This window comes from Podarcis gaigeae (assembly GCF_964106915.1).
Source record: "Podarcis gaigeae genome assembly, chromosome: 9".
In the NCBI taxonomy this organism is placed as follows: Eukaryota; Metazoa; Chordata; class Lepidosauria; order Squamata; family Lacertidae; genus Podarcis; species Podarcis gaigeae.
Genome location: NC_139685.1, coordinates 40,779,670 through 40,793,119, shown reverse-complemented (window position 1 = coordinate 40,793,119; position 13,450 = coordinate 40,779,670). Strand labels below are relative to the sequence as shown.

General features: G+C 39.7%; 1 protein-coding gene across 4 annotated transcripts in view; it reads right to left on the bottom strand.

Annotated features, from left to right (window-relative positions):
• Positions 1-13,450, bottom strand: part of FBXW7 (F-box and WD repeat domain containing 7) — a 118,296-nt gene that overhangs the window by 34,681 nt on the left and 70,165 nt on the right. The window contains exon 1 of one of the 4 annotated variants that reach the window (XM_083755683.1): positions 1,856-2,395. The exons of the other annotated variants lie outside the window; for them this stretch is intronic. Coding sequence (XP_083611809.1) covers positions 1,856-2,131 — 276 coding nt within the window. The 5' untranslated portion in view covers positions 2,132-2,395. Of the gene's footprint in view, positions 1-1,855; positions 2,396-13,450 lie in introns of those variants that run through there. 4 annotated transcript variants of the gene reach the window in all.

The window sequence follows — 13,450 nt, the reverse complement described above, 5'->3', positions numbered from 1 at the left end:
AATCTTTTAACTACAAACGTTTAGACTGGAAACTGAAAGAAGCATACAAAAACATATGCAAAGTGGAATACATCCAAAAGCAAACTTTTTAGGTTTGACAAGATGCAGCAGGAGCAATTCGACACCTATGCTGGCTAAACAGTATGGAATATACATGTGCTTTTGCCCAGATTTATATCTGGTTGTTTTTCTTAATATGGTAGCTATTTAAAATGACTGGTTTCATACCAGTTGGCAGGTAAAATCAAATATACACTACCATGCAAATTCAGATTTTCCCATTCCCATTTTTTTTAAAAAATGGACATTCACTATGTATTGTGGCTGTCTGCTGACACCGAAGATACATTAGAATCATTCAAGACACTAAAGTGCATTTTCACTAAGGAAATAAGCATTCTCTTAATTCTGTACTTATCTTTTTACGCTTATGAATTGTGCTTTATTTTTAAACAAGGTTTCCATTAAAATTGTGATGCTTATCTTTTTCACTTGAGCAATAATGGACACACTCCTCTTGTGCTCAGCCTTATTTGCGAGCCTGTGCCTCACATGGGACAATACACAGCATGCACCACACAGAACCAAAAAGCCTTCTCCACCAGCAACCTTTTTTCAGAGCAAGGCTGAGGATAATGGAGACCATATTTTCATCCATGTACAGGAGCATGTCTGAAAACCCTTGGAAAGCACTTCCCATTTTTAGAAAAAGACATTGATTTATTGCAGAGCACCCTTTTGCTATAACCAAATTGCAGCTCCAGAAATGGGGGTTCATATACTAGATGCTTTTAACCTCCATTAAAAATTAAACTGATTCTCCCCTAGGGGGTATCATTATATTCCAGCAGTAATATTTCTTGTTTCCGACTATGAAATGATTTATTTGACTTCAGCAAACAAATGTTAGGAATATGAATTCTAACACTAACTCCTACTCTGAATACAACTTCATTTTCTCAAAAGCATGGGATACATTCTAAACAACAGGCAGTTGTCCAAGGATGCAACGAAACTCCTGTTTTCTTAATATTTGTAGGAAACTTTTTCCATCCCTTTTAAGCTCCAGCTGTTTTAGGTACTGGGAAACCTGCAAAAGCTTAGCACTTGGCACTCTATGAAATACTCTTAATAAAATTACCACTTTCTTAGGCTAAAAAGAAGTTTATGCCCATTAGAGGTATCTAGTGTAAACAATTGCATTTTGTAGGGGTTTCTGTGAAATTCAAAAACTTGCTCCACAAGTACCTGAGGAAACACACAATCTTGTAGAAAATTATGGTTGTGGTTTTTTTTTAAATAACAGATCCTGCAGACTGTATTCTGCATTGCTCTTGGGAATACACTGTATCTCTGAAACATTTCACAGCATGCTCAAAATGTCTCTTTGATATAAGCAATTACATGTTAACATCAGTACTATTTGCATCCAAACCTACAAAATGAACATGAAATACTGAGTGAAAGTAGAAAAGGGTCTTTTTTTTTCCCAAGGGAGGAAAAAAACCCAGGCTAAAGTGCTGAGCTGAAGAGCCAGTTCAGTCGAAGGTAAATACTGTAGTCTGATCTTTCTTTGGTTTCCCATGCAGACTCCTAAAATAAAAGGATTTCGCATCTCATTGAACCCTTTCATTATTTGCCTTTATTCAGCGTATAGCATGTTAAGCATCCAGGCACCACCAAAGGAGGGGGGGAATACAGAGAGATACCGCAGCCATCTCTGATGATACAGATTTTTCTTTCCTCAACAGAGACACACACACAGAGGCACATACACACACAGGCACACAGGCACACGCACACATCTATATAGATACATATAGGAAGGGACACACACACCATACCGGTTACTTACTTTGTAAAAAATCATTTTTAAAGTGCCGTAGAACCCCATGTTTTCGGTATTTTTCCCCTTCAGCGGTTCCGTGCCCCCGTGTGTCCGGCTGCTTGGTAGCCTCTGACAATATAAACCTTTTTCAGGTAGATATGTCACAGACTCTAATGTGGACATGCTCGGGCACGTCGGAGAAGGAAGATCAGGCAGCAGAAGCAGCAGCAGCAGCAGCAAGCAAACTCCACCGTGAATGCGAGGAACGAAGCTCGATATCAAAAACCTCCTCCCGGCACACATACATACGTACAGCTTGTCTGAGGAGAACTTAAGGGAATAATGAGTGAGGGGGGAAGATTATTGGAGGAGACTTTGCCCTGTCAAAGCCTTGACTGAACAGATTCCTCCCCAAGCGGCACAGAGATCAGATTACATCTTCCCTCACGCTGCGAATGGTGCAGTCCAAGCTTCAGCAATGCAGGCTGCACATCAATTATATGGTGCTCAGCTCCAAGGAGCCTGTGAGCACACAGCATGGGAAGGACTTCGGCAGGAAATTAAACCGTCCCCACGCCATCCTCACATTGGCCACTGGGCTCGAAGGAAAGGCTGAATATCTTTAACTATCTTCTCAAACCTGGCTAATTTATCTCCCCCCATTTTAAACAAACAGGAGAGCACTGGATAATTCACGATTACGAGCTGAAGCAAACAAGGCGATTTCCACTAATTACAGCTATACGGTGGCCCTCCGGCAAGCTGACTGGACCTTTATGCCATTGCATCTAATGGGTTCAAACACTGCTGCATAAAAATGCAGTTAATTTCAAATTAATTTGAGATAAGCGTTTCCTTTGGCAAGCAGCCTACATTTCTCATTTGGGGGAGAGGAAATAGTAATGAATTTCATTGTTACGCTTAGCACTCAATCCAATCATAATAAAATATGCAACTAGTTTGATTTAAATATTATTTCCTTCCTATTTTGGTTTTTTTTTTTTTAAGTTGTGGTTACAAAATAACAGAACTGACGAGAAAACTCATGAGATCATCTTGTCCACCCCAAATGGAGGAAAGATCGGCACTACTGTTCTCTTACTACTCTTCAGTTACAACAAAAATCTGAAATAATTATTCAATGACACTCCCCTCCCAAACACAGTTGAAGCTACTGGAGAATCACCCTCCAAAGTGTTTTTGTTTTAAATACTTAACTTACCGTAAATCTGTATTTCTGCTATTTAACTATACTATCTGTGGCCCTATTCTCAAACGTATTTGAAAGCTACTGTCATGACAGACCTTGAAGATGTCAATTTCACAGAGCAGATTAATATGACCACTTGCACCATGAGGTGATTCCCCCCCCCCATAGTCACTTCCTAGGGAGACCCCTACAGCCTTGCAAAAGGGTCCACGTGCAATCAGCTATCACGTTGCTGAATGTACAAGAACCAAGTTTTAGCTGAACCCTTTCACAAGATCCAGGTCCAGCTGAATCCCTCTGTAAATTGTTGCAGGGGGCAGATTTGCATCACAGGGGGAGAAAAGCTACACCATGTCACAGTTCATATTCCAAATATATGAACGTAAAACATCAGATGAAGCCTGTTCAGTCAAGTGGAGCTATCACGTGTCTTGAACATGATACTTCTGCTTCCCTTAATACACTGTAGTACGGCATTTGCGTGGAAGTATGCTCGTATTTTCTCCAGATGGCATTTCTGCCATGAACACAGTGTTCCTTTCCCCCCTTCTATTATAATATGAAACATTTTTTTAAAGCATCCACTTTTTAAAATGTTCCTACTTTTCCCCTACAATCTGATGTGTCTCTGACTGAAGTCTGGTTTGGGTATTTATTTTTGGCCTCAAAACTGTCTCCTGATTTGTAGTTTTTTAAAAAAAAAAAATCAGTCATGATATAGGTATGGTGCAGACATATGTAAACTGCATTTTCTCCCCAAGAAGCAGAATCCTCCCTGAATGTTTATGTTGTGGACAAACCTTGTAATTTCTATACGGGCACACTATCTTAAAAAGTATTTTTGGACCAGAAGACACATTTTGAATTTTAAGGAAGCATGATGGGCACCAGTCACAAAATGGTTGCCATGGCATAACACAGCATGCCTGTGGCATGCCGGGGGCATGGTGAAATTAGAGACAGTTCGGTCATTGATGCTTCCCACCCACCCAAGACAGCCAAAGGCTTACCATGGGAAGTCAGCTATGTCCTGAGTTTTCTCCACCTTCCCACCTCCCTCCAACATCACAAACATTGTCTAATAACAATGGAGCATTGCCCAACACCAGCAAAAATATACACAGTGATCACACCACTCTTTCTCCTGTGCACGCACAGCACACATACAGGCCACATGTGCATCTCTCTCAACTCACTCATGCACACACATTCCTCATATACATCTCTCCCTCTCTCACACAGACCACAGATACACACAGACCACATACACATCTCCACCCCTACTCCTCCCGCTCACAGACCATACATGCATGTGCTCCTCCTCCTTCCCTCTCTCTTACACATGCCCACAAATCACATGCACCTATCTACTAAATGCATCTGTCTGTCTCTCTGTGTGTCTGTCTGTCTCTCTCTCAAATACATGGGTGTCTGCCGGAATTTTTCCTCTAACTTCCTCACAAGAAATGAGAAGAATGGTGTCTGCATGTTTTGCTTCAAGTTCTAAAACATGTCAGGTTCCAAAATGCTAAAAGCTGAAGAGAAGAGAAGAGAAGAGAAGAGAAGAGAAGAGAAGAGAAGAGAAGAGAAGAAAAGAAAAGAAAAGAAAAGAAAAGAAAAGAAAAGAAAAGAAAAGAAAAGAAAAGAAAAGAAAAGAAAAGAAAAGAAAAGAAAAGAAAGCTGGGTATTATGGTTCTTCTTAGGCCTATTACTGGTTAACAAGTTAGGACTGTTGGCTATTTTCCTGGTTTGTGAACTAATATGACGCTACAGTTCCCCAATTTGGACATAACAGGAAACTTAGGACCACCCAGGAGCTTTGTGTCAAAGCTGGCACACAATGGTGCTCAGCCCCCGATGCTCGTTCCTGGCTTCATAAACCAGAGTTTACAAAGCCTGGAATGAGAGTCCAAACCAGATATTACATCTTATCTGAATACGCTATTAAAGAGTTCCTGTGCCCAATTTTCTTCTGTGAGAAATTCTCAAAAAATAGTCATTATTCAGAGAAAGGTTAAGGAAATATCTGCTACTCAAAGAGCATTAGTAAAATTAAGCTTCTACTACAAGTGGGTATAAAAGCATAAATCCTAGGGTATGATCTGAGGGTACATGAGGGACACCAATTGGCTGAAGAAGCTAAAGCAAGTCTGGGACAAGTCAGTGCCTGGATGGATGACCATGTGGAAACCACATGTACACAATCTTGGTTCCATTATGGAAGAAAGGCAGGATATAAAATAAATAAATGCAGTAAGTAAAAGAGGAAGACATTATCCCCATTTTACAGAGGGAACTGATGTGTTTGCATTACATGACTGTCAAAATGCCTGTCTTGTCACAAACGAAAAAAAGTAAATCAAGCATGAACAGGAATCCGGTGTTTGTGTGTAAGAGAACCAAAATACGGAGAAGACAGTGTGTATGTTAGAGAAGACAGTAAGCTCCCCCAAGCTGCAGTCTAAGTAACTGCAGATTATTTATGCCTATACAATTATTTCCCTACTGGCCTTACAAAAACAACTTATTAAACTTTTAGCAGGCAAGTTTGTTAGCAAGTTATAAATTAAAAACCAAAATTACTAGGTTTTATGCTTTAGGTTTTCTTAGCCCAGTTAAGTAACAACTGAATTCCTGAAATCTGTACTGTTCATCATTAGCAAAACAGGTTATTTTAAAGGGGATTATAAGATCCAAGGGCCAATGCCACAACTAGACATCTGTTCTAATCCTGAGCCTATATAATGTACGCCATTTCTTCATCACCATTCTTGATGAAATGGAGACTCTATAGAACATACATTCAGCCCTGTGAATCTGTTATAGATACTCATTTCTTAAAGTCTTTTTTTTGGGGGGGGGGTGGCAGAAAGGACCCAGTTGTGGTTAATGGATATGCCTGCTGTCAAAATTCAGATGCTAAATATCAGTTCTCAAAATGAACCGTGAAAAGTGTATAAAACTGTTAACTCACTATACGATTGTGGTAAAAAGAAAAAGAAAAAAGGAAGGCTAGAGAATAGCAGAAATCTAAATTCTGGTTTCCCTGAGATCTTCCATTAATATCTGGAACATCAGGAGCAGCATTCTGTTGTAGAATAAGGTTCTTGCATACCAATCCTAAAATTAGTAGCAGCAAAACTCTAAGCAAATATGGTGCAATGATATAGGTTGTGATGCTGAACTGCTGTAGTAGCTGTGGGCCCGTTACTAATCACTTCTTCGCTAATAAAATTTTCTACAGCTCAGTATGGTATATTTTTCTCTGGTTCTTCATTACACAATATCTAGTCATCTTCTAACCACATAACAGCTACAATTTCACAATGATATTTCTACTTCTCTATTAATAAAGTTTCATTCCTTACACATTTCACAGCAGAGAGCATGCGAGAACTCAGCTTCTGTCCAGCTCTTTTTCTTCTTATCCTTTCTTTCTTATAACCCATCTTGTATGAAGGGAAAAGGTAACACATTCACAGCTTAACTTACATTATTTAATATCTATGGGAAAAGGAGAATCAGATATAGAAAATAATTTTTCACCTAAACTACCAGGGTCAAGCTCAGCCACGGACACTACTGCATTACTATAAAATAATGAATATATAAAAGAATTAGGATGTGTAACACTTACTTCAACTATCCCTATATGTTTAGGAATAAATATACAAATCCTAGTTGCATGATCAGTTAAAACATTTTACTTGGCCAGGAAGAATACTAAATACCTTAAATTTCACTATTTTCATTTTTATATTAGGTGATAGTCAACTCTTACTTACTCAGGTTGCCTAAGTCCATTTATTTCAAGAGATTTACTTTGAGCAAAACTCTGTAGAATACCCAAGGGCTTGCAACCTTGTAAACGTCAGGAAAGATTCCAGAAAAAAACTCCCAAGTATTCTTGTACCAAAACAGAATAGCAGATTATTATGGCAAAAACTTTTGTAGATTCCTATTCCCCAGATGCAGCAAGTGTTAACCTGTATTGATATTTATTACTTTTTTATATCAGAGAGAGTTCAAGGCAGTCTATAAACACCTTGCCATTTTATCTCCATTTTATCTTCAGAACAAGTCTGTGGGGTAGGTTAGGCTGTAAGAGAGAGGCTGGGCCAAGCTTATCAGTGAGCTTCAGAGCTGAGATAGGACTTGAATCTGGTCTCCCCAATCCTAGTCTAACCACTGCATCACACAAGTGCAGCCCTCTTTCAGGACTCCTGAAACCTATATATGAAATGCTGCAAGCACAACCACTTCCCTCTTTGGTGGATCATGCACTTCTCCCCACGATCAAGACCCCCCATGCAACCAGAGGCCCAACTGTCAGAAGGACTGTGAACAGATTTATCCTAACATGGTTACAATCCCCTTACAGACTTTTCTGCTCAACACAGGAAGGTCAGGGAGAAGGACAAGGAGCAGTCCTACACTCCCTTTAGTTTCCTCTTAAAGTGTTCAGTAAAACCAGTGTGTGTGATGGGGGATGGAGAGAGAGAGAGACAGACAGAGAGAGAGAGAGAGAGAGAGAGAGAGAATATGAATGAATATATGCAAACACTAGGAGCCAAATAACTAGAAATACAAGGGGTTAGTGGTGACAATTCTATGTAAAACTTAAAATGTCTACAAGGTAAGCATTGTGGTCATTCACAGCAGCAATGATTGCAGCTAGCACAATAATCCAACATAGTTTCAGTGGGTCGAACATGAGATTCTTAATCTCGGGATCATGGGTTCAAGCCCCACATAAGCAAGGCAAAAGATTCCTGCATTGCAGAGGGTTGGGCTATATGCCCTTCATGGTCCCTTCGTTGCCCAGGGCTTTGTAAAGTAATATAAAATTTTTCACCAATGCCAAGAGAATAGTATCATACACTACTAATAAGCACAATTATCACTGATGCTTTAGCGTAAGCAGCAGTAATCCCTACAGGCGTAGAATATTCAGTACCATAGGGTAGGAGAAAATGACTACATCTTTACACAAAACAAAGAAGACTAAAGTGCTACTCCCTTTCTGCTGATGGTACTTTGATTATGTAAGTGGGATCAGACGACCCGGTGACAACTGGGAATACCACTTGGTCAAAACACACAGCAGTGAAGCTCAAGAGAGCACTTTGCATTTCAGACTCCCTTAATATTACACTGTGGGTTGCCAGTGGAAGGAGAAAAAGTCACAAATACTCAATTTCGAAGCTTTGCCCCAAAAATCCGTAGCGGTCTGAACCAATTACAAATATTCCATGCTTTAGGAAAACAGGCCAATTCCCCTATTTACACAAACAGGCTATTTGTACTTGAATGCAGATGACTCCCTTTTTACTTAAAAAAAACAAACAAACATTTTCTTCCCCTGAAAGAAGTTGTAGATATTTGTTCCATACTGAAACAGGTAGTCTAGTTTAGCTGTTTCCCTGCCTGCCCGCCCGCCCCATTTAATGATGAGCCCACTACAGTAATTTCCCCACTTAAGGGGAAAAGAACAAGTCCGTTCTAGAAGGGAACATGCTTGCACACTGGAGTGGTACAACAGGGAACTGCTCAGTTTCTCAATAATTCATTGAAAAGGTTACCAGATGTGCATGCCTGCACTGAGGGAGGGAGCAACTGCATCACTCATCACGAGAACTGGAATTGTCACAGACACTATCCGGTAAGGGACACATATTCCATGCAGTATTCATTATGGTAACAGATGTGGTAGTACAGAGTAGTACTGTATTTCCCACTGCTGTTTACAGGAAAACGCTCCTGTCGAGTCATCAGAGTAACAGGCACTCCGAGTTATGCTAGGTCCACACCATTAAAAAGGTTTATGGGCCAACACCATCACTTTTAATTGGGGCTGGAAGCTATTGGGAAGAGGCTTGCAGATACTTGAGTGAACAAGCTCCTACTTCCCCCATTTTCATCAGGTGTTGTGGAGACATGCTTTATTTATTTATTTTTATTTCCACAGCGGCCCCATGATAGACTACATTGCTGAAATTAACCGGGGAAGTTACCTCAGAATAAATGGTGCTTGTCAGAGACTTGCACTCTGGTAAACAAAACAGTTGATGGATAAAGTAGAATGAAGCTGGCAGAAAAGCACTTCTGGCGAAAGCTGCTGCACATGATTATAAACAGTGGATCCAGGATTATTCCCAAACTGCAGATTCCCAAATCTGCTAGGGTTGTGGAAGCGCTATAAACTAACAGTCATTCAACTTTATAACAACTTTTTTCATTCTGTCTTGATTCACACTTGATCTCATTCTGAAGCACCTACACTGCATTGAGCTCTTGGAGAAATTGCAGGACAACAATTCGTAAGTCAGTAGGGAGGCAAGCAATTTCGGGAACTTATATTCAGGTGGTATGAATAAATCAAAAAAGCTCGTCCCATATGGTTGAGACTCCAATGAGAGATCACAAAGAATGCCTGGAGGAAGACTGCTGAGATCATGTGAAGGTGCCAAATTGTGAGCATCTCTTTCTAAATAAGGTCAAGCTTCCTACCACCCTGGCCCCGCAACACACACATTGTTGAGGAAAATAGTATTATAGTATTATAGCACTCAAAGTCTGCTGCAGTGATCGAGAGCTTCACAGATTCATCTTCCACCAACTGAAGAGTACCAAATGGGTTTGTAGGAGCCGTGCTCCAAAGTGCATGTTTGGAAGTGTATGCTTCCAAACTAACTAGAGTTTTCTATTATGTCCAAACTGTGGAGAGCTCTAAGAATCACGATTCAATCCTTTCCTCTTTGAACTAACCACTGGACCTCCCCAGTGTTAGGTTATAATGGGAAACTATGATTACTTTAAAAGAGGAAGCAGGGATGGAGAGGGGAAGGAGACAAGTCTGAGGCTCATTCTTACAACACTAAACCACAGCTTTTGTGCTCTATCTAAAACAGCCCATGTGGGAAGATAATCTAACTATCGTATTTGTGAAGCAGTTACTCTGGTTTTCAAAATGCCTTGGGAATAAAGTAAAATTTGTAATATTCCCCCTTCCCCTGCAATTGTAACTTATAAAGCTTGACATAATGAATCAATACCAAAAAAAAAGGGGGGGGAAGGTCAGGGAAAGACAGTTTCCTCTAAATATATTTCTTCCCATAATTGCTTTTAAATGGGAACTGGATCATCTTTCTACACAGTTGCACTACAAAATCTGCATCTGTGTGCTGAAAATACAAGCCAATAATGAAATGCAGGACTAAGCACCAAGTATATGATAATGTCTTATTACTACACAGTGTAAAAATTAAAGTTCTTGGTTACGTGGGCATTTTAATATATGCAATTATAATGCCTTGGAAGTATTCCATAAAATATGGTGCCCAGCTCTTCCCAACTCTATACTGAAGTTGTGAACATCTACCAGCAACGTACCTAGCTGAGATATGTCTAATTATAGTATTTCCTTTTGTACTCAGAAAATACATGCAGACAAGAATGGAGACAATTCTCTTCACTGTCACACCCATCGTCTGTCTTGAATTATTGCCATGACAACTTTCTTCTGTCTGCAAAAATTAAGACGCAACCTACCCTGAAGTTTTGTATCTTGTCCAACCAATTGGAGACATCACCAAATCTGTACACATCAGAAAGGAATTTCTAGAATGCTGGAGGTCACAATAAGTTCTTTCAAGTTTCCCTAACCCATTGTCATTCAGTGTCTGCTATATAATTTTGTATGGACAGAGGCTACAATTGGAGTTATCAAGCAAGCAAATTTGTTCAAACCAAATGAAAAGCATTTCTATAGCATGAGTCCCTAAGGTTCAAAGCCAATTTTCTTTTCTTTTTTTCATGTGGACAGGATTGCCTATTATTAGGGATACTTCAGTCCTCCATGCGTGTACAAATTAATGACATTCTGCTTTGCATTTGACAGAAACTGAGATTTAAAACTAGTCTACTGCTTTCTTCTTACAATAAGTTAATGAAATGGAAGGATAACAACAAGATTAACTAAGGGTAATGACTTGGAATGACTGAAGAAAAGTATCTGCCTCGTCACTTTTCTGCTTCTGTAATAAAGGCACTTCGGTAACAATGTATTCTTTTCTCTAAATGAAAGCAAACATCAACTAAATAAAGGTTAGCTTCCCATAAACAAGAACACTACATATTATTTAACCAACTTATCAATACCTTTGTTTGGTTGTCTGATGAAACTACAGAACTCATGTCTTATTGATTGTGGGACAAAAAGTAATTCAAATTATTTGAAAACCCATGTTCTTTTTTTTCTCAGTGACACAATACAGCAAATTACAGATCACAACATATTTTGGTTGCTTCCTGGTTTACAGTTCTATTTTTGCACAACCAGAAATATGTGGCCCAACAAATCTACAAAGCCTTTGTATGAGCCAAATTTTATTTATGCACATATTTTTTGACTGAATGGCCCAATGCATAATGACACTACAGAGAAATATTCACTGCTTCAGAAGCCTGGGAGTCTCTTTAGTGGTTTAACATGATACAAACAGTTCCTCTGATGGCATAAATAAGATTTTGCTTTCTGGTGCTCAAATCCCCACTCAGCCATGAAGATTGCTGGGTGATCATGGGAAAGTCACCGTCTTCAGCCTCACCTACCTTGCAGGGATGTTGTGCAAATAAACTGAGAGGGGAAGAGATCCAGGTACGTCATCTTGAGTTTCTTGGAGGGAAGGTGGGATATAAATGTAACAGTAATGATAATACTGTAATAATAGGAGCTTCTCACTCTCAACTCAAGGGCTGAAATCAAATGAATACTTAACCTTTTTTGCTTTGTCTCGTAGCTTTCAACAGTTGATGTGAGACACACATGCATGCACAAAATGGATGCAGGTTTCTAAAAGTATTGTTTAAGATGGACTACAGAAGGTATACCTTTGCTGCCACCATCATGTGTTCAAACAGAAGATGAGAAGACCAGTTTGTACTCTGCAGAGGACCTGAACACATACCTTCCCCTAGCAATTGCTATCCCTTCAAAAAGTAGGCTGGTCTGTTTTTTAGGGGGTGGTGATATTTCATTCCAATTCAGCTTGAACATATATGCAGGAAAGCAGACAAAAATGGATAGTAACCTCAATGTTTGTAATGGCAAATGCTTAGACATGAATACAGTTGACTCAAAACTTACACACATTTAACTTGCACATTTAACTTGTGCAACCCTTAGTCAATAAATACTTTCTAAAAATGAATTCAAGCAAGGCATCTGAAAATAGTTTGCACCTATGCACCTTATGTTTCTCACTGCTGCCCTTAAAGTGACGCTAAAAAGCAGAAGGATTTCACTTGTGTTTTCAATTAACCATGGCTATCATTAAGTCTGAACCCAAACAGTGGCGTAGCGTGGGTTGTCAGCACCCGGGGCAAGGCAAGTAATTTGTGCCCCCTAACCCGTGGATTTTAGCAGGGGGCAGAGAGCTGCGAGCGCGCCCCCCCAGATGTTGTGCCCGGTGCGGCCGGCCCCCCCTGCACCCCCCACACTACGCCACTGAACCCAAAAAACCTAAAATTTTGGTCAACCTTAAGTCAGAATCATAAATCAGCAATGCTGTGGATCAATTATTCTTCCGTGTTTCTGAGGGTATGAGGGATGTATAGTTGTTGTTTAGTTTTGATACAAGTTTTGCTACTAGGTGAAGTTGCTTTGGTTGCAGCTTTTATTTATTAATAGTTGTATTTATTGTGTTTTGATGTTTTCTTCTGTTGTTTTGTACATGGCCTATATGTTTTGTGAACAACAAATTTAATAAATAATAACCTTAGACCTTCCAAATGTTGTTGGAATCCCAACAACTATCACCCCTAGCAAGCAGGCCAAAGATCAGTGGTCAGGGATATGGGAATTATAGTCATAACTTCTGGAGCACCACAGATTCCCCAACCCGGTCATAAAGCAAGTTTTTGAAGCTGACTTGTTTCCCTAAACCAATGTTAAGATTAACCACAGTTTGTCACTGGTTTCTAAATAATGATAAACTGCAGTTACTTAAAACAAAAGTAAGAGCTTCTGATTTCCTCCTTGATGATGTGCTGGAAGATGAGAGGGCAGGGAGCTTTTTCACCAAATCTTTACCATAGCTTACATGGTTATATGTGAAAGAGGCCACAGCTGCAAGGATGCATAAAAAAGCTTGCCAAATCTCCTGCAGCTTTGGTAAATGAGGCCATTGCATCTTATGCTACAAATCAGATGCAATACTATGATTGTGGTCACAAGACTGAAGTGCTTTTAGAATGGTATATATCTGCGTGAACCAAAGCCAGCCAAACTCCACCTCTGCCCTGCTTTATTAATGCAAAAGACCAGCTAACAATGTATTTAAAGACAAGATTATAAGGGATTCACTTAACTCATGTAACGCTTCCTGTTGAAAATGTGAGAAAGTTGAGGA